Genomic DNA, 21,974 nt, shown 5'->3' on the forward strand with positions numbered 1-21,974 from the left:
GAAAGAAAGAAAGAAAGAAAGAAAGAAAGAAAGAAAGAAAGAAAGAAGGAAAGAAAACGAGGGAGCGAGGGAGGGAGGGAGGAAGGAAGAGAGGAAGAGAGAGAGAAAAAAGAGAGAAAGAAAGAACAAAAGAGGCCTTTGAGATTTATTATTATTGTTTGATTATTATAATTATTTCTTAATTTTCCTAACCCCCTTATTTTACAAGTTAGTAAAAAGAGACCACAAGAAGTTGTGTGTCTTGCTCCAAGTCAAACAGATAATAAGTGGCAGTCATATCCAGTTCTTATAGTTAAAATTGTTATATTCACTATATACTTTTCCCTGCCACTATTCATCATTCAAATCTTTACAAAATACAAATGTTTTAGTTATACCTTATGAAGTAGTTTTGTCTGTGTGTGTGTTTTACCTAACAGCTTCTCAAGAAACATATCCTTTGTTTCATTCTTCCTAATTTCTGAGAGTTCAAATTCTATTTTCTCCCTTAACACAACATTATTGCTTGATGGGTTTGATGATTTGGTGGAAAGAGTAATAACCTTGTATGTATACATACAAGTACCTGTATGACTTCATGGAAACTGCTTCACATCTCTGAGGCTCACCTTCCTCTTCTGACAAATCAGAGAGATGCTTCAAGGCTTATCTACCATATGGAATTGTTAGAAAGGTCAAAATGTGATAATAGGTATAAGAACGCTTTGAAGGGTAGAAAGCAACATATGAGTATAAGGCACTCATTATATCTTTATACCAGTTAACACTAAATTTTGTTAAAGCTTTTAATATGTCACACACAATTTAATGTATCATACAATGAATAAATGGAATGGAATTTATAGGATCAGATCAGGTTTTATAGTGGCTTAAAATGATATTTCTATATAGATAGTTGATCATCCCTAGAAATTATTTTGGATAATCCCCTAACTAAATAGGACAAAACAGAAATAAAATTACATTGTGGCAAGTCTTTAATTCATGAATCTGCATACTTTTTCTTTTAACTGCAGATTGTGAAAATCAATGAATAGTACTAAATTATCCACTGTCTTTCAAGAATCAGTGAAAACTTTTATGAAAACTCTTTAAGTTAGACAGAAATCAAAATTTGGAAGAGGGTTGTTGGTGTTACTATCATCTTGGAAGAAAGGAAAGAAGCACTTGTTATGCATCTGCCATGTACTCAGTCCTGTTGAGCCCTTTACAGATATCTCATTTCCACAACTCTGGGAAGTAGGTGCTATGATTATCCCCATTTTACAGTTGAGGAAATTGAATCAGAGGTTAAGTGACTTGCTATGGGTCATGTAACTAATAAGTCTCTGAGCCCAAATTTTAACCCTAGTTTCCCTGACTCCAGGCCCCGATTGAAGTTCAGTGGGTTCTGACCAGATGACCCCTTTGGGTTTTCTGTTCCCCTGTACTAGGCCCCGTTCCAACATTTTTTCTGTGCTACAAAACCAATCGTGTATGCCAGAACCAAGCACCCACTCTTGAGATTCAAAGAATCTCCATTCCTTTTTATTTATCTGACATTCTTCACATTCACAAGCCTTGTTTTTTTCTTCCTCCCATATTCTTTACACTGTTCTTTGTTGCTTACATTTTTGTCACAACTGGGCAAGATAAGTAGAAATATAACAATAATACCTAGAAGTTTAAGCAAAGTTTAAAAGAAAATTTAAAAACTTTTCTTCTCTTGAAGCCTAAGGAAATATTTCTTCCCTCACCTGCACTCCACCTGTGACTATTATACTTTATGCCCTTTAAGCAAGATTTTTCTCACTGAAAAAAAAATATATATCTTGTATCAAAGTGTTTTCTTTCCCAACTTAGTCAAGCTGTCACTAAGTTCTCTGACTAGCTCAGGGGGTGGTCCCAAACAAATCATATGCTTCATTCTTCCTTTTCACAAGGGCAATGCAGTTTTCAATAGCTGCCTACCTGACAATGCTGTGTAAGTTAACATCTTAACAATTTCATAGACTTATAAAATATGGCTCCTATTGAGGCAATAGAAATAACCACTACCTTGCCTGCTGCTCTCTGTTTACCACCCTACAAGGCTATCTAGAGTGACAAGTATATAGATTTAGTTAGATACTGTAGTACAAGTGAATTTCCATTCTACACAGTTCTGCTGCACAAAATTCCATTTCATGTAATTAAAAGGGATTTCTTTGTAAAGTTATCACAAAATTTCATCTGTCCCTGTGAGTAAATACACAGATTCATGCTGCCTCCATTACATCTCTATATGGCATTCTGACACAGTATATAGTTATGGGTAGAGTGCTGGGCTTGAGGTCAAGAAGATTTGGGTGCAAATCTAAGCTGATGTGTACTAGCGGGGGGACTCTGAGCAAGCTGCCTAACTGCTAAAAATATTAGGCAAAAGTCAGAGGCAGGTTATGGGGAGAAAGAATTCCCTATGTGACAAAAATCACTGATCCAAATACACTCTTAAGTATGCACTACACAGTATAAAAGTAGATTCTGAAGACTATATTCATTGTATATTTATATGTACATTTCCATAATATATAGGTGTGTGTGCATGTATATATAGAGATAAATTTCTCTCTCTCTCTCTGTGTGTATATATATATGTATATATATATATATACATATATATATATATATATATATAATTGCTGTTTTCATTGGTTAGTCATGTCTGATTCTTCATTATCCCTTTTTGGATGTTTGTTGGTATGGAGAAAGGTGAAAGAAGTGGTTTGCCATTTCCTTCTCCAACCTGAGGCTAACAGGGTTGAGCAACTTGTCAAGAATCACATACCTAGTAAGAATCTGAGGCAGGATTTGAACTCAGGTCTTCTTGACTCCAGGCCTGCCACTGTATCGACTGTGCCAATTGCATATTATATGTAATTATATTTTATGTCTGTGTGTGAGTGTAATGTGTATGTGTATTGGTGTGTATGTGTATAAATACAATAAAAAACTTTTTTAAAGGATTATGGCAAATCAGGGGAATGAAGCTTTTAAAATAAAAATTAGTGAAATTCATCACCCTGCATGACATTATTTTTACATCCTTATTCTTAGATGGTTCTTCAGAAAAAGGGCCAAAATTAAAAGTCCTAAAGAGGGGGATTCCTAATGGTATAAATACTAAAAAAACACACTGATTATAACAGATACTTGTATTTGGTGCCATGCATTTTCCACAAGTGTTATTTTAAGCAGCTATGTATTGTGGATGTAATAGCAAGCACCCTAGCATACCCGGGGTGGCTGCCAACACAGGTTCTTAGATCTGCTTCTCCAAAGGAAAGCAACTCAAAATGGGTTAACAATCTTATTTTAAGATTAAAGGGGGCAGAGCCAAGATGGCAGAGTAGAAGCAGGACCTCCCAGCTGCTCCTGCTTCCACCTTCCCCAATCCATGTAAAAAGGGGACTCTAAAAAAACTTTGGAACTGCAGAACCCACAAAATGACACAGAGAAGCTAACCTCTCTCTGAGGACAGCCTGGAAGGCTGGCAGGGATTGGCCAGTGCAGTGCTCTGGGAGCCAAGACCAGCCTCACACCGAGGCTTTAGCGCCAGGGCAGGCCTGACCAGCCCCTGGCAGGAGGGACCCCAGATCAGCAGCAGCTGTGGCCATTTCCAGAATTATCAACACATAGATGCGAAGGACAAAGTGAGAGGTCAGTGCAGTCTGGACTTTGGGACAAGTAAGTGGGAGTGCATGGCTTTTGCCCCTGGGGTGAAAAGCCACTGAGACAGCACAGCCAGCTAGTGCCACGTGGCAGCTTCAGCTCCTGGCCTGCAGAGCGTAGGGGGACCAAGCACCAGTCTGAGGAGTAATCCCTCTTGCTTTAACCTTCTTGGATCTGAATTGCAGTCTAGGGTGGAGACCCTGGTGTTTATGTCCACCTTGCCACAGCGTGTGGAGGCTTCAGAGAGGGCACCCATCTAATACCACCAGCAACTGAGAAAACCCCAGCATTTGGGACGAAAGCTCCTCTGTCTGGTGGCAGAGTCCTACTGTGGCAAAAAGCCCAGGGGTCAAGTGACTGAGGGGTGACATGACCAGGCAAAGGAAACAAAGCAGACAGAAGATTCCAATGTTAGACTCCTATTTTGGGGACAAAAAGGAGCAAAGCATGGAACAGGAGGACGACAGTGAAGTCAGAACTCCTGCACCAAAAGCTTCCAAGGAAAATACGAGCTGGTTACAGGCCATAGAGGACCTTAAGAAGCAGATAAAAGAAGTAGAGGAAAAATTGGGAAGAGAAATGAGAACAATGCAAGAAAATTATGAAATGAGAGTCAACAGCCTGACTCAGGGAAATAACACTTAAAAAAACAGAGTGACTCAAATGGCAAAAGAGGCTCAAAAAGGCAATGAGGAGAAGAATGCCTTAAAAAGCCGAATTTGCCAGATGGAAAAAGAACCTCAAAAGGTCAATGAGGAGAATCATTGCTTCAGAATTAGACTGGAGCAAATGGAAGCTAATGACTTTATGAGAAATCAAAATGCTGTTAAAAAGATCCAAATGAATGAAAGAATAGAAGGCAATGTGAAATATCTCATGGGAAAAACCACTGACCTGGAAAATAGATCCAGAAGAGATAATTTAAAAATTATTGGACTACCTGAAAGCCATGATCAAAGTAAAAACCTAGAAATCATGCTCCAGGAAGTTCTCAAAGAAATCTTCCCTGATGTTTTAGAACAAGAGGGCAAAATAGAGGTTGAAAGAATCTACCTCCTGAAAAAGATCCCCAAAAGAAAACTTCTAGGAATATTATAGCCAGGTTCCAGAATTCCCAGACTAAGGAGAGATTATTACAAGCAACCAGGAAGAAACAATTTGAATATTGTGGAAACACAATCAGGATAACCCAGGATCTGGCAGCTTCTACACTGAGGGATCGAAGGTCTTGGAGTATGATATTCTGGAGGGCAAAGGAGCTGGGACTAAAACCAAAACTCACCTACCCAGCAAAACTGAGTATCATGTTTCAGGGGAAAATATGATCATTCTGTGGGATAGAGGACTTTCAAGCATTCTTGCTGAAAAAACCAGAGTTGAATAGAAAATTTGACATTCAGATACAAGAAGCAAGAGAAGCATGAGAAGATAAACAGGGAAAAGAAATCATAAGGAATTTATCAAAGTTGAACTATTAACATTCCTACATGGAAAAACAATAATTGTAACTTATGAAACTTTTCTCAGTAGTTGAAGGGAAAAGAAATATATATATGGGTATATGGGCATATGAATACATATGTGAATGTGTGTATATATACTTACAGGTATACATAGATAGAGGGCACAGGACCAATTTAACAGGAAGGGATGATACTTAAAAGGTGAAATTGAGAGGTGAGAGAGGAATATAATGAGAAGAGATAGGGAAAGAGAATGGGGTAAACTATCTCATACAGAAGAGGCAAGGGAACATGGTTGCAATGGAGGGGAAGAATAGGAAGGCAAAAGGGAGTGGGTCAACCTTATTCCCATTGAATTTGGCTTGGGGAGGGAATGATATACATACTAAATAGGGTATCTCACCCTCCAGGAGAGTAGAGGTTGAAGGGGATGAGAGGGGGGGATGATGGAAGGGAGGGCATGCTGGGGGGGAGGGAAGTTGGAAGCACCCACTTTTGAAAAGGGAAGGGATCAAAGTAGAGAATAGAACAAGTGGGAGGTGGGATAGGAGGGAGGGAAATATAGTCAGTCTTTTACAATATATCTACTATGTTATTGTTTTGCATTAGCCACACATGTACATCCTATACTGAACTACTTATCTTCCCTGTAAGGGTAGGTGACAAGGGAGGAAGGGAATGAATCTGTAATTCAAAGTTTTAAAATCAAATATTCAACTATATATGTATGTATGTATATATAGTATATATATACTATTATTAATACTATATTGCATGTAATTGGGAAATAAGATATACAGCCACTGGGGCATAGAGATCCACTGGAAAAGTCAAAAGGGGCATGGGAGAAAATATGGGAGAGAGCACATTGGAGGAGGGGATATCCTGTGGGACTGCTATTTTGGGGCAGTGGGTAGGAGAAATCAGGGAGAAAATTTGTAACTCAAAATCTGGTGGAAATGAATGATGTAAATCAGAAGTTAATAAAGCATTAAAAAAAGAATATAGAAATTAAAAAGAAGAAAAATAAACTAAAAAAAGAGAATGCTTAAAAAAACAATCTTACTTTAATCAATGAAACATACATCATATTACCTAATTCACGGGAAAAAATCAGCACCCTGAACTTCAGAGAATACAAACAGAATACAAACAAGTTACAAGCAGAGAAACAGATATGCAGACAGGGTTTCCCACTGTCTGACCATTACATCCATACCTAGTCAGTTACCAGAGAGAGAAGCACCAACATCTGAGTTTTCAAAGTGGGGCACTGGGGGCTAGTGAGGGGGCTCAAAGCTTTCCAGAGTCTCATCTGGCCACATCACACAACTCTTCCCAAAGTGAGCTCTTCAGCAAAACCTCACATCAGGGTATATATAGACTTCTCTTGGGTCAGAGACTATCACAACCCTCTTGACCCACTGCCCAATCACAAAGTAACAAGGTATTGGTGTTCCTGAAAAACTAGCCTCCCACCACAGGCTCCAGGTGACCACATTCAGCCCATTAGGGGGCAGAGCATATTCTCAAATTAGGGAAGGTTCTCAGAATCACTTAAGCCTATCAAAGGGCCTAGGGGCAGGGAAGATCTTCAGATTCCCATTCCCATAAGAGTGGATTACTCAAGGACATAGCATTAATAGTCAGCTTCCTCACAGGGTCAGGTTTGTATTATCCTGTCAGATATGACAGATTACTTTTTCTTATTTTCCTCTCAGCTATTTTCTCTACTTTGTACCCAGGCATCAGTAAGCAAATACAAAAGCTCTAGGCAAAATAGAAGGTCATATTTTTGTTGTTGTTGTTGAACAGATAATTCTCCAATGTACTGATAATCCAATTTTAAACACACTATCATATAAGATTTCAAAATTATATTTTGAATTTTCAAATTTAAAGGAAACTGAGAGATGATCCAGTACTTCATAAAGAGTTTACATATTAAGAAACAACCTCATTTGCTCAAGGTCAGACAGCTAAATGAGTGTCAGAGGGGAGCATGAAATAGAAGCCAGTCATCTCCTGAATGCCCAATTCAAGTTTTCTTAAAATTACTTTCCTAATTTAGCCTTTCATCAACTAAATTCTCAGCCCTTTTACAATTATTTGAATTTCAAAAAATATTGTAAATAATCTGATTTATACTATATTTTTTCTAAATTAAAAAAAGAAATATACAAATTAGGGAAACAAAATTACTGCCCTTATAAACTTCAATCATATTTTTTCCTATTTATATGGAGAAAGGGAATGGGAGGATGCCTCTCTTGATTACTTTGTGGATTACCTTTGGAAGGTAGAGATTACATAGGTGTGGAATAGTGTGTACTTATACAGGTATATGAATTTTTAAAAATGTGTTGTTAGGTTTTCTAGAATTATTTTCCTCTTCTTTTTCCTTAAAAAAAAGAAGACTGTTATTTGGCATGACTCTGGGAAAGCAAAGTAAGAGAGCTATGGAGAAGAAGTAGGCAATGTAAAATAAAAGATGAATAAAAAGATTTTGTAAAAATGATACTGGGGTGGGAGGGGGAACACCTGCAATTCTTACTACCAGATGTGGATCACATGAGTTACAGAGTTCCAAATTAACATAAGGCTAAGAAGATCATATGTCTACACAATGTCTGGTACTAGTATGGTGAACCCTTAGGACCAGAAGGTTTCCTAAGATTAGAAACAACCCAAGTTGAAAACAATGCAACTTAAAGCTTCTATGCAGATCATTTGCAAGACTGGGCTTGTGAGTGGTCACTACACATCTAACCTTGGCAACATAAGAATGTGCATTCTCTCTCTTTTTTTTGCCTTTTGGAGGGCAATTGGGGTTAAGTAACTTGCCCAAGGTCACACGGTTAGTGTTTTTGCGTTAAGTATCTGAGGTCAAAACTGAACTCAGGTCCTCCCGACTCTAGGGCCGACGCTTTACTCACTGGGCCACCTAGCCGCCCCTGGGATGCTCATTCTCAAAAAACCCCAAAAAGATATATAAATAAGTGAAGATATAGATATCTATGTATTTGTATTTCTATACTTATACACATTTATATGTTTGTAAAAATTTGAAATTTGATATGTGTTCCTCATTTCATATCTTGAAATTTCATTTTATTATGCTATTATTTATCACTGTCATTTAAAGATATGAACTTCTCACCCAATCCCCAAGGTAATGATGGAAATGGGATGAAATGAGAAAAAATAAATACTCCTTTAAAGGAATTGGCAAGGTAAGGATGAGGCCACATTCTTGGATATAAAAACATACTTGTGACTAATGTTGAAAATTATCTCTAATTCGCTATAAAACTTTTATCTTCCTAGTCACCTAATATATGAAAATTCTGACCTTATATCTCTAGATGACAAGGAATCCTCTGGACACTGACTGAGTCTTTGGATCAGGACCCTACCCCCTGCCTCTGACCCCAGTGCTTCTAAACACCTTTGTCAAATAGAGTAATTGCTCTAATTTATAGAAACAAGGTCTTTTTGGTACTCCCTGAATGGAGAATTTCTAGCAGGGCTTTGTCCTCCTTCCCAGTTTAAGAAGCCTCATTCTGCATGAGGAGGGATACACAGGACCAGTTCAAGAAAAAGTGTAAGAAATGTAATTTATAGTCTATATAGAAGGGTTTCTCACTCTTTATTATACTTAAAAACAATGGGGCAAAGGGAATGGGATACTAGACTTTAATCAAAAATAATTAATTAGACTGGAATCACACCTCAAACACTTGCTAGTTCTATGGCCCTGAGAGAGTCACTTAACTTCTCTAAATCTCAGTATACTCATTGGTAAGATGGAGATAATAATACATATAACCACAGGCTATGAGGTTTAAATGAGATAGTGAGGAGGTAAGGGAACAATAATCTGTTGTTCAGTCATTTTTCAGTCATGTCTGAGTATTTATCTTACTTTGGGTTTTCTCAGCAAAGTTACTAGAGTAGTTTACCATTTCCTTCTCCGGATCATTTTAAAATTAAGGAAACTGAGTCAAACAGGGTTAAATGAGTTGCCTGCGGGTCACATGGCTAGTAAATATCTGAGGTCAGATTTGAACGCACAAAGATGAGTCTTTCTGACTATAGGCTTGGCACTCTATTCACCTACAGAATCTCATATATGCTCAACACTGTTAAGTGCTTTACAAATACTATCTCATTAATGTTATCTCTGAAAATATATTGAAAGTGATGTGTAAAATTTTAAAAGTTTACATGTCATTTATATTATTAATTCAGAGCCAATTTCCTCATTTCTAAAATGAGAATAATGATATCTACTGCAGAGCCATTTTGAGGATCAAATGATATCATAGCATTCATTATAGATTTAATGCTACAAATAATCTGAGTCCATATAGTCCAAATCCCTCATTTTGCAGATGAAAAAACTGAGTTTCACAGAGATCACTGACCTTAACTAAGGCTACACAGCTAGTGTAGTAAAACTAGAATATAAATATTAGTATTAAATAAATTAATACTAAAACAAGTATTTAAACACAGATCTTTCAACACTAGAAGAAAAAAAAATTGGAGGGGTCAGGCAAGGTAATTGGGGTTGTGATTTGCCCAAGGTCACACAGCTAGTTAAGTACTAAGGGTCTGAGGCAGGATTTGAATTTAGGTCCTCCTGACTCCAGGACCAGTGCCCTATTCACTGAACCATCTAGCTGTCCCTAGAAGAAATTTTCTTCCCATCTACTCCCACCCTTCATGTACTACACTTCAAACTTTAAAGAACAGGGTAAATATTAGATATTATTATTATTATGTTATATGAAGCAGACCATTTCTAAAATACCCCAAGCCCTTCCAGGGTTCTGTGGCCCACAGTCTGGGAATCACTAATCTAATCTGGATCCCTTAATCTTGGACACAAAATTGTTATGAGAAAATTTGTCATTGTTTTGTCCTAGAAAGTGAAATTTGTCCCTTCTGTGTATTTAATGATATTTGCAAGCACTATCATGGCAGGATAATATTTTTAAATCTTTTTCCCCCCAATTTATTTATTTATTTATTTTTAGTTTTCAACATTTATTTCCACAAGATTTTCAGTTAAAAATTTTCTCCCCATCTTTCCCCTAACCCCACCCAAAGCAGCAAGCCTACTGAACACCTGTTCCCCCAAATTATTCTTTCTTATATCCTCCCACTTACCTCCCCCAGCTTTCTAGTAGGGCAAGATAGATTTGTACACCCTGGTGCCTATATATCTTGTTTCCCAGTTGCATGTAGAAAACAATTTTTGTTTTTGTTTTTTAACATTTGATTTTGAAATTTTGAGTTCCAGAGTCTTCCCCTTCTTCCTTCCTCACCCACTCTCACTGGGAAGACAAGCAATTCAACATAGATTGTACATGTGTAGTTATGCAAAACATTTCCATAGTAGTTATATTGTGAAAGACTATATTTCCCTCCATCCTATCCCTCTACCCACTTATTCTATTTTCTACTTTGACCCTATCCCTTTTCAAAAATGTCTGTTTCTAACTACCATCTCCCCCAATATGCCTTCCCTTTTATCATTCCCCCTCTTATCCCCTTCCCCCCTGCTTTCCTGTAGGGCAAGATACCCAATTGAATGTGTATGTTATTCCCTCCTTAAACCAAATTCAATGAAAGTAAGGTTGACCCATTCCATATATATTCCCTTCAACTATCCTCATATTGAGAAAAGTCTCATGAGTTACAATTATTATTTTTCCATGTTGGAATATAAATAGTTCAACTTATGATTTCTTTTTCCTGTTTACCTTCTCATGCTTCTTTTGCTTCTTATATTTGAAACTCAAATTTTCTGTTCAGCTCTGGTTTTTTCAACAAGAATGCTTGAAAATCCTATTTCATTGAATGACCATATTTTCCCCTAAAGCATTATATGCAGTTTTCCTGGGTAGGTGATTCTTTGTTTTAATCCTAGCTTCTTTAACCTCCAGAATATCATATTCCAAGCCCTTCAATCCTTTAATGGAGAAGCTGTTGGATCTTGTGTTATCCTGATTGTGTTTTCATAATACTCAAATTGTTTCTTTCTGACTACTTGTGGTATTTTCTCCTTGACCTGGAAACTCTGTAATTTGGCTGTAATATTCCTAGGAGATTTCTTTTGGGGATCTTTTTCAAGAGGCAATTGGTGAATTCTTTCGATTTGTATTTTGCCCTCTGGTTCTAGGATACCAGGGCAATTTTGCTTGATAATTTCTTGAAAGATGGTGTCTAGACTCTTTCTTTGATCATGGCTCTCAGGTAGTCCAATAATTTTTAAATTATCTGTCCTAGATCTATTTTCCAGGTCAGTGATTTTTCCAATGAGATATTCACACTGCCTTCTATTTTTTCATTTGTTTGGATCTGTTTTATAGTATCTTGATTTCTCATAAAGTCATTAGCTTCCAATTGCTCCAATCTAATTTTGAAGGAATTTTCTCTTCAGTGAGTTTTTGAAATTCCTTTTCCATCTGGGCAATTCAACTTTTTAAGGCATTCTTCTCCTCATTGGCTTTTTGGGCCTCTTTTGCCATTTAAGTTAGTCTATTTTTTAATGTGTTATTTTCTTCAGTATTTTGGGGGGTCTCCTTTAGCAGTCTGTTGACTCACTTTTCATGATTTTCTTGCATCATTCTCATTTATCTTCCCAATTTTTCCTCCACTTCTCTTACTTGATTTTCAAAATCTTTCTTGAGCTCCTCCATGGCCTGTGACAAATTCATATTTTCTTGGAAGCTTTTGATGCTGGAGTTCTGACTTTGTTGTCTGCTTCCAGTTCCATGCTTTGATCCTTTTTGTCCCCAAAAAGGGACTGTATGGTCTGATGGCACTTCCTCTGCTCTCTCTTCTTGCCAATTACTTGACTTTTGAACTCTTTGCCATGGTAGAACTCTGCTTACAGAAAGGAGGGAACTTTGTCCCAAGTCACTGGGGTTTTCTCAGGTGTTGGAGCTATTAGTTAGGCACCTTTTCTACATCCCCCACAAGCTCTGGCATACTGGCCACACACTCCAGGACCACCACCCAAGACTCCAATCTAGATCCAAGCAGGTCAAAGCAAGAGTAATTACCCTCTGAATGGTCGCTTGGTTCCCTTACAATCTACAGGCCAGGAATTCTGGAAGCAGCCACAGACAATGGCTACAGCCGCTGCCTAAGCCATTCTCACCCCAGGGGCAGGGTCCAGACCAAGCTCTTCCTTCACCCTTCCAACAGAGTTCCCCACTGATCTTTTATTTTCTCTTCAGTGGTTATGGGTTTTGAAGTCTCCGCCACAGCTGCTGGTGATTGACTCCCTTGAAGTCTGCTTTGGCAGGTCTGGGCTGCCCTGGGGCTGGAACTGCAGCTAACTGAGGAATGCGCTAGGCTCCTAACATGCTGCGATAGACCTTTTCTGTTGGCCTGCCAGGCTGCCTTCAGCGGGAGATTTGTTTCTCTCTGTTACTTTGTGGGTTCTGTAGCTTTAAAATTTGTTTAGAGTCATTTTTTACAGGTATTGCAAGTGGTTGGAGCTGGAGCCCACATCAAGTTTCTGCTTTTACTCCACCAATGGCAGCTTGATCTTGAGGGCATTGACACATAAGACTAAACCACATAGGCTTGATATGATAAGAGTAGGTATAGTCCCAGATGTTCACATACATGCAGAGTAGCTCCTCTTTCCAGCCTAGTTCTAAGATGAACAGTGTCCAAACAGATTCTTCCTGATCGCCCTTAATACCAGTGTCTTTCCTCCTCAGAGAGTATGTCCGATCTACCTTGTATATATCGCAGGTGCCTAGGTTGTCTCTCCCACTGAACAGGGGATGGACTGTTTTTGCTTTTCCCTGTATCCAGTATTTAGCACAGCTCCCAACACATTCTTAGGGTTTAATAAATGTTTGTTAATGAACTGCTTCATCTTTCAGAATGATATTACTTCCCCACAGAGACACTTGATGGTCAATGCTACAATCATTTCTACAATTCTCCCATGGAGGAGTACTTGAGATCATTTGAGATATTGATCAGTAATTTTGGAATTCTGTGGCCCTTTCTACATATAAGGTCAGCTAGAATTCATGATCATTCAAGGTTTCTATTCAAGTGAAGGACCCCATTGGTAGACACTCATTATTGTTCCACTCCTTATCTAAAATATTTATAAATCCCTCATTGGCTGTCTACTAGCATAAAAATGCATCTCATCACAGATCTGCCATCATCCCGAGGGGCTGACTCTGTCTTCATACTAGTGGACACTCCAGCTCACTTCATGTTATACCAGTTGCCACATTATCTCTGAGGCTGCTCATCTATTCCTTGAGGTCTTCTTCCTTTACAATCTTGTCACTTATTACATGTGATCAGGAGTGCCAAACTTGTTTTAGCATTTTTGTTTTGCCCTATTTGCAAGTTAAGATTGATCTCTTCACTGTCTAAGGAAAATTCTATTAGATTGTGATATCATGGAGAACAGAGATTTTCTTTTACCTTTCTTTCTAGCCCCTGGGCCTAGCACAATAGCTATTATATAGTGGGTGCTTAATTCAGATTTATTGACCGACTTCTTTCTTAGATTTCTTATCACCAAAATAACTGATCCTATTCAGATTACTTTTAAAATACCATCATTCATTCCTTTAAAGATTAATTAGAAATTATAGCTTTGCGCTTCTCTTTTATACCATATCACTCTTCCAAGACCAGACAATGCTGAATGAATTAGAGTCAACTCCACCAAACCTACAGGACAATATAGTGTGGAGGGCTCTGAATGACAGAATAAGATCAATTTTTGAAGTTCAGCCAACAAGATGCCACTGAAGATTTTTAAAGATAAATGGAAATAGTTATATTTATATATGTGGAAGATATAAAATCTCTATGAAAGAAAGACTGAAGGAGTAAAAAGTATACAGCTTATCCTACCACTCATACACACATATGTACACGCACATACACACACGTGCAGAGTTTTTCTACAAATCCCTCCAGCTCTCTACTACTGACACACTCATTATTCTCCATGAAAATTACTACATTCTATAAAAGACAGGGAAGAGGAGGAGAAAATGAAAGCAATTATATGAAAGATAGGGGAAAGTGGTGATTAAAAAAATCAGTGAATATAGTAGAAGATGATAGAGTTTAGAATATCCAAGTGCTATTAAGTAGTACTAGTGCTAAAAACACTCACTTTTGCACTAGAACAAAGGAAACACCTAAGTTTAAATATATCCATTACATATTGTTAAAGATTCTATCATGCTATTGATTCCTCAAGGAATGCTTTCCTTAATGATCAAACTAATTTGTCATATTTGATTTTTCAGGAATGTCCCACTTCAATGTTGGCTGGAGGAATATATAATATTCAAACTCATAAATCTATTTGAGACAAAAATTTTAAAAACATCACTTCTAAAATATTAGGCATAATTTAACACAAACTCAACAAAGAGGTCATAGTAGGTCTTTTAAGTTTATTAATTTGTTTTTTTTTTTAATCAACCTAGAAGGAATTGTGTTTTTTTATCATCTTGTACTGTCATTAAATACTCTTGCATTTAAGATGAGCTATCTGAGGGAGATTTTCCTAGGTTAAATATCTTTTTTTAAGCAATTGGGGTTAAGTAAGTAGGTTAAATATCTTTAGTAAATAACATTCATAATTTTTTGTCTTTTTTTCTGCCATCTCCATATATTTCCATAACTAAAACTACATTTTAATCAGGGCATAGAAACAGAGTTTTGCAAGCAATGAAACCTGGTGAAAGAAAATCTATCACAATATTTCAGGAATCAAGAAGGTGAATGTCGAAGAAAATACCCTTCCACTCCTGTCTTCATTCCCTATTTTCTTTCCCAAAATCTGAAAGGTCAGACCATTTGATGACTATGGCATACATGTTTTGTACCATTGTTCCCTTACTATCTTAGACAATAGAAAATTTACTGTGTTTAGATTTTTCTTCCACAAAATTCTAAAGTCATAATCTTCCAATACCAATTTATAAATAATAGCATGAACCCCACAATAATAAAAATGTTTTTTTCAAAGGGTTGATAGTTATCTTTATCTTTGTTTTTAAAAACATATATTTTGGTAGAATATAAGCTATGTAATGGAAGGAATGGGTTCATTCTGGTTTTATATCTGTAAAGCATAATGCAATACTTGATACATAGTCAGTATTTAATAAATACTTATGAAAAATCACTAAATTATACATATTTAAGTATTTTTATTCTACAATTAGAACCAATAAAAATACTATGAAGGTGGTAAATAAAAGCATTACTATATAAAAACTTATGGCTCACAAGTTATTTCTCAAAAGGTTTTTAACATCTTTTTCAAAAATAAATGTTTATTGACATCTTTATTTATAAATGACCTTCATTTCTCCTATTTCTCTCCTCAACTCCCAGAGAACTATTCTTTATAAGAATGTTTTTTTTAATCAGCAAAATAAACCAATATGTTGAAAAAAATCTGACATTTACAATATTCCATAATTATAAACCACCACTCATTTACCTCACGTCTTCTGTAATGGAATTAGAGAAGGTATCTTTTCATATTTTTTTTTCTGGGACTAAACTTGTTCTTTGGAATTTTATAACTCTCATTTTTTTAAATTGCTATATGGTTGTCATTCTTTCTATTTATACTCTATAGTCATTGTGAATATTGTTTTTGTGGTTCTGCTTTGCATCCATTCATTTACTTCTCTGAATTCACCATATTCATTGTTTCTTAAAGTAATATTTCATTACATTCATATATCACTCTTCACTTAGCCATTCCCAGGTAGTAGGCACCTACTTTGTTTTTCATTCTTTCCTACCACATATAAATATGGAGGCAGTGTTTTGGTCAATGGCCTCCTTAGGGTATACGTCAATGGTGGAATCTCTTTGTTTAAGGGTATGGTCATTTAGCTCTTTTATTTACATAATTCCTAATTGTTGTCCAGAATGGTTGCACTAACTCACAGCTCTAAATAAAAAAATAAAGTATGCCTGTCTTTCCACACCACCTTCTAACATTGATTATTCCAATCTTGTCACCTTTGCCAATTTTGTAGTTCTGTAATGGTAATGGGGATTTGAAGAACTTCCCTCCCCCTTAATAGCTCTAAGAGAATCTGATGATCTTCCCTGCTTTGAAGATCTTCCCTGCCCCGTAATGGGCTGAATGTAAGCACTTGGAGTCTGTGGTGGGAGGAGTTTAATGAAGGGTAAAGCAGAGCCCAGAGGAAGCTGGAAGTGAGAGCATTTAGAGATGGAGGTATGAGAGGATGCAGCCAAGGAGACAGCAAGACTGGTGAGTGTTTGTTTATGGGAAGGCTAAAGGATGGTGTAGCTCCCTGCTGTGTTATTTCTTTGTCGCTATGATGGATTTGACTTTCTGGTGTTGGGATTTGTTTTTCTGGTGTCTGAATACAGGTTTTGCTTCTGTCTTCTATATGGAGAGTCTGTTCTATTTAGTATTTCATAACTGTGCTGGCATATTCATAGCCACCATCGGTGCTGTGAATATTGCATTGGCACTACAAGTTCAAAGGTGAAACCTCGGGAGCATTTTGACTAGTACTTCTCTTATTCTGATCTAATCTCATAACAATGTGATTTAATTTCTTTTTCTTAAAATCCATTTATTAACAAGCTAGGTCAAGTCTAGCTTATGTTTCTAGATTTATTTCACATTACACTCTACACCATTTTATGCAATACATACTCTAAAGAAGTCAGACCCCAAACTCTGCATTCTATCTTCAGACTCCCAAACTCTGCATTCCATTTCGTGCCTCTAATGCTCTACAGAAGTTGGAATATGTTTCTTCCTCACTTTTGTCAGTTAGAATTATAAGCCTTCCTCAAAGTCCTCCTCTGATATAATTTCCAACAGCAAATCTTTCCTAATCTCCCTACATGATAGTGTTGGGTTTTTTCCTACTCTGGTCTTTACTTTTCTTCTTATTGTTGTTCACTTTCCCTGTTCCCAGTAGGATGTAACCTGCTTTAGAGGGGACCTTTTTTTTTTTAATTTTAATGTTTGCATTCTCAACACCAAGTACAGTGTTTTGAAAATGACAGATGTTTAATAAATATTTTTAGACTTGAATTGAATTTAATTATTCTCACATGTAGAAAGAAATGTTTCAGTGGAAGACTTTTTAGCAGAGGAAACTTCCTTCATATTCATAATAATGGAATCATTTACTCCTAAATCACATTTTTTCCTAATTTTTTATTAAAATTTAAATGGACAATTTTTGGAAATCAGTGGGAATATTGATTGATGGCAACATTAGAGAACTTAATCTTTCATGTTTACTTCCCTAGTAATAAATCTTAAATTACTCATCAAATAAGTTCTTTTATCTTAAGTGGTATGTTATTTCAATTATATATATATATATATATATATTAGTGTATATCAATAACTTTCTTAGTAATGTCTTTTGAATTTGTTTCCTTTTTAAAAGCATAATTTTAAAGTAAAAATTTTTTTCCCTTCAAAGTAAGTGATGAGCAATTTAGCAGCAAGAAGAATTTTCTCAGATCTTTAAAAATAATCACCATTTAATAACAATGAACAAATATTTCTTTTTTTTAATAAAAGCATGTGGTTAAGCTAAAGAAAGATGAAATAAGAAGTAAGAAACCACAGGATGACACCATGGCTATTTTAAGATTAAGAAGAAAAGTAGCAGATATTAAAGAAGGAAGAAAATACTAATAAATTCTATAATCTGGAAAATGGAAAGGATTGTTAGAAAAGGCAGAAATTCTATGGAAGACATTATCAGTCTTTAGGTCAACAGAAAGAAAAATATAATTACAGTAATTTTACAAAAGAAATAGTTGTTATAGTGCATTTCTTTAATCCCAATTTCCATTGCAAGGATAATAAAAGAAACACCATAAATGTCAACATGTTAGATAATTAAGATAATTTGAGAAAATTCATAAGTAAAGATACTATTTTTAAATTGTTTATACTTCTATGTTTTGATTTCCCTAATATGCTTTAAGGTCAAAAGCAGAAGGTCATTGATTTCTCTTGAATCCTGGCAATTCATTCATTCATTCATTCATTCATTCATTCATTCATTTATTTATTAAGCAATTGGGGTTAAGTAACTTGCTCAAGTTTACACGGCCAGTTATTTCTGGGTGTGGTGCTAAGTATCTGAGCCCGGATTCGATCCCAGGTCATCCCAACTCTGGGGCTGGTGCTCTTACTCACTGGGCCACCTGGCTACCCCAGAATTCTGTCAATTTAGAACCAGATTTGTCCATGTGGTAGTCACTTGATAAATGTATATCAACTAATGCTTGTGGTATACTTTTAAAAGTATCTCCCAAACAAAAGTATATCTGCAAAGTTATTTGTTCCCACTAGTAAAGTGCTCATGAAAACTAATTGAGACAATCTTCAAACTGGCAATAATCCAAAAGCTCATGGAAGCCTCAACATAACTATCTGCAAATTAAAATGCAAGGGTTACTTGTCCTTTTTTACTACTGGTATTTCTGCTAAATGACACACACAATTCCTCAAAAGACAATAATCAATAACAGTTTCCAAGGTAGCTGGTAAGCTGTAAAACACAGTATCTGCTACCCCACTGAAGAGTAATAGTTTATAAGAGACAATATATTTCATTCTAAGCATATAAATTGTCTTTTCCTTAGAACCCCAGTGATATTAACTGCTTTTACACCTTTAAATTGACAGAATAAAGTCATGAAGCATGTATTTTATTATTTTTTTTCATTTTTTTGCTTTTTGGAGGGCAATTGGGATAAGTGATTTGCCCAAGGTCACATGGCTAGTTTTTGTGTTAAGTGTCTGAGGCCAGATTTGAACTCAGGTCCTCCTGACTTAAAGGCCAGTGCTCTATTCACTGCACCACCTAGCCGCCCCCTGGAATATGCATTTTAAGTAACAGTAATGAGTCATATATTTTATTTGAGCTATTGTTTTCCTCATCTCTGAAAGTGTACAAAGCATACCATTTTGGGTTATAGCAAATGAAAATATGATTTAGAAAACATGGACCAAGGATGGAATTTTAAGACAAAATTAAAAGATCATTTCCTAAGAAGCAAAAATCCATTTCAATTTATATGCATTTAAAAAAATTTTTATTTTTTTGGAGAGGCAATTGGGGTTAAGTGACTTGCTCAAGGTCACACAGCTAGTAAGTTTTAAGTGTCTGAGGCCAGGTTTGAACTCAGGTCCTCCTGACTCCAGGGCTGGTACTCTATTCACTGTGCCACCTAGCCACCCCTCATATGCACTTTTCACAGTGCAATTATGCACAATTTAGATCTGTGTATATGTCACAAGATTTCTTTGAAACCAATCTCTATGATAAAATGTTAGTGTTCAATGGAAATAATTTCTTATGAATTGACGGTTATTACATTGTATTTTCTTGTATTTGGTGTTAATTTATGACTGGAAAGACCATCAACCAATAGCTTATCCAAAAAGAAAGAGAGCATATGTTCATTCATGAGCAGATCTGCAGGGGAGAAAGAAGAGCAGTGCACTCTGGCATTCCTGAGAACAGTCGCTTATTTTTTCTCCATAGGGATTAGTACTCAGAGCCAATAATCCTAAACTCCTAAACTGCACTCCAGTACTTCCAACACTTATGGGCCAAACAGGCAGATATTACAGGGAGCCAAAACCCATTTCCAGGTGCAGTTATCCAAAGGTTCAGAAGCTACACATCAAAATTAATTTTTCTTTTAGTGTCTGCTTTACAGATTGGAATCTATGGTTTCCTTCCTAGGGGAAAACATGTCCTAATAGGACACCCCTTACAGAGATAACAAAAATGTATTTTTCAATGATTTAAATTTTACATTAGATAGAAATGTGGTAAAGGAAGCTGAGTTTATATAAGTAGAAAGATAGCAAAGGTTATGTTTACTCCATTTTGGCATGGAGTTTTATATACACTGAAAACATTATCTATTACTGAAATGTCTGCCTCCCACTATGTTTTAGTAGACAGAAGAACTTACACCTGCCTAATGGTCTAACCATGTTATTTGAGGCTTTTCTCATACATAGTTGTATATCAAGAGACAACATATTACTAAGCAGTTAGTACAAAAGTATAGTATTGTGCAATGCTTATAACAAGGAGTAATTGCATCTTCTTGGTAAATATTAGTCTTCTTTTAAAAGTCAATAATCTTGAGCTGTATCATATCCTAAAAGGATTCTGTTGAACCCTATTGGCTAGTGAGCAATTGTGATTTCAGGATAGTAATAATACCTTACTTTGTAAGGTATGTAAAAATAATACCATTTTTGGCAGAGGATAAACTACAGTTGTAGAATGAGACATACATTCTCCTAAGTGATCAATGTTTTCATTTGTTGGGTTTTTTTTGGTGTATATACATACATTTACATATGGTGTATACACATGGATACATATATACATACATCATTACAAGAATGGCTCCTACTTAGATAATGATATTATTATTTTATCTTAATATTATTGTGTTTTCTTCTTGTGTTTTCAAAGAAAATGTCCATAAGTAAAAGTTAATTGATGTCTATGGAACTGGGGCCCTAAACAAAGGTGTCTAACAGTGAGGGATAACAGCCAGAGAGGGAAGCCTGAGTTCATAGCATTAGGAATAGATATTTCCTACCTATCAAGCATAACCTGAAACCCTGAGAGGAAGGTGAATACTTTCTCTCTCTGAAAGATTATATCCAAGTACAACACTATACCTAACTTTGAAAACAGAAGGGTAACATCATCAATGTTTTCTGCCAAGAATAAACTAATTGGACTCATAATTAAACCCGTTTATTTTTGCTTAATCAAACATGAATATGAGATTTCAGGACTAAGAAGAAGATAAAGAAGTGTCTTTAGAAAAATCTACTTGTTATTTCTGTGTAATGGGAGGCATAGTACCTCAAGTAATTGAGCAAAAGAATCAGAGACCAGTCAAGTAACATTAGGCAAGACTGCTGATATAAATCCATATCAAGATATCACATCTCCCACTTGAGTGAAATAGGCTGTTCTTTAAAAGAAGGAGAAGGAGGAGGAAGAGGTGGAGGGGGGAGGGTGAGGAGGAAAAAGAGAAGGAGGAGAAGGAGAAGGAGGAGAAGGAGGAGAAGGAGAAGAGGAAGGAAAAGAGGAAGAGGAAGAAATTAACAACATATAACTTCTTACTATTCAAAAATAAGTTCTAGATTTGGAATCAGGTTGTTGTATCCTTACCTTAGATTTTCCCTTGCTGTAACAGGCTCTTTTAGTAGCTTCATCACACTCCCATTCCACAGCCTACAAAGAAAAAAATGTTTTAAATATTCTAGTTGGTTTGAGAAATATATATATATATATATATATATATATATACATACATATATATATAATATTCATAAAATTAAACAATAGTTTATTGGTCAGAGAGATCAGGGTAGAAAACATCAGTCACATATTAATTGATATCAAAATGTTAATATTGAGTATAGGACTAAATTATGTTGCATGGAGGTTTACTTCTAAAAAGGATGCTGCTTTCCATAAGTAATTTAAAAATGAAAAAGATTATCCACTATCTCATTATTCAATCTATGAAATCAAGGGGGTGACTTAGACTACTTGGTCGAAACAAATAAGTGCTTCTCATCTGTAAAAACTAAGTACAGGCACAAATTGCCAACATTTTTAGATATGGTTTTGAGATGCTTTGAATTAGTAGATTGAGTGCATGTTTGGCTGATCAACAGTCCTGCTTTCCATATATGCATGTATCTGCCTTTACTCTGTA

The 21,974-nt window shown here is 36.0% G+C and overlaps 1 protein-coding gene across 2 annotated transcripts in view; it reads right to left on the minus strand.

The window, feature by feature from the left end:
- The window catches only part of SEMA5A (semaphorin 5A), a 679,502-nt gene that overhangs the window by 304,818 nt on the left and 352,710 nt on the right, over positions 1-21,974 (minus strand). For both annotated transcript variants that reach the window (XM_069077034.1, XM_069077023.1), the window contains one exon: positions 21,422-21,484. In XM_069077034.1, coding sequence (XP_068933135.1) covers positions 21,422-21,484 — 63 coding nt within the window. The remainder of the gene's footprint in view (positions 1-21,421; positions 21,485-21,974) is intronic.

The sequence above is a fragment of the Petaurus breviceps genome, unplaced genomic scaffold (assembly GCF_028583685.1).
Source record: "Petaurus breviceps papuanus isolate PSGF00001 unplaced genomic scaffold, PetGlider_PUasm1.0 151, whole genome shotgun sequence".
Lineage (NCBI taxonomy): Eukaryota > Metazoa > Chordata > Mammalia > Diprotodontia > Petauridae > Petaurus > Petaurus breviceps.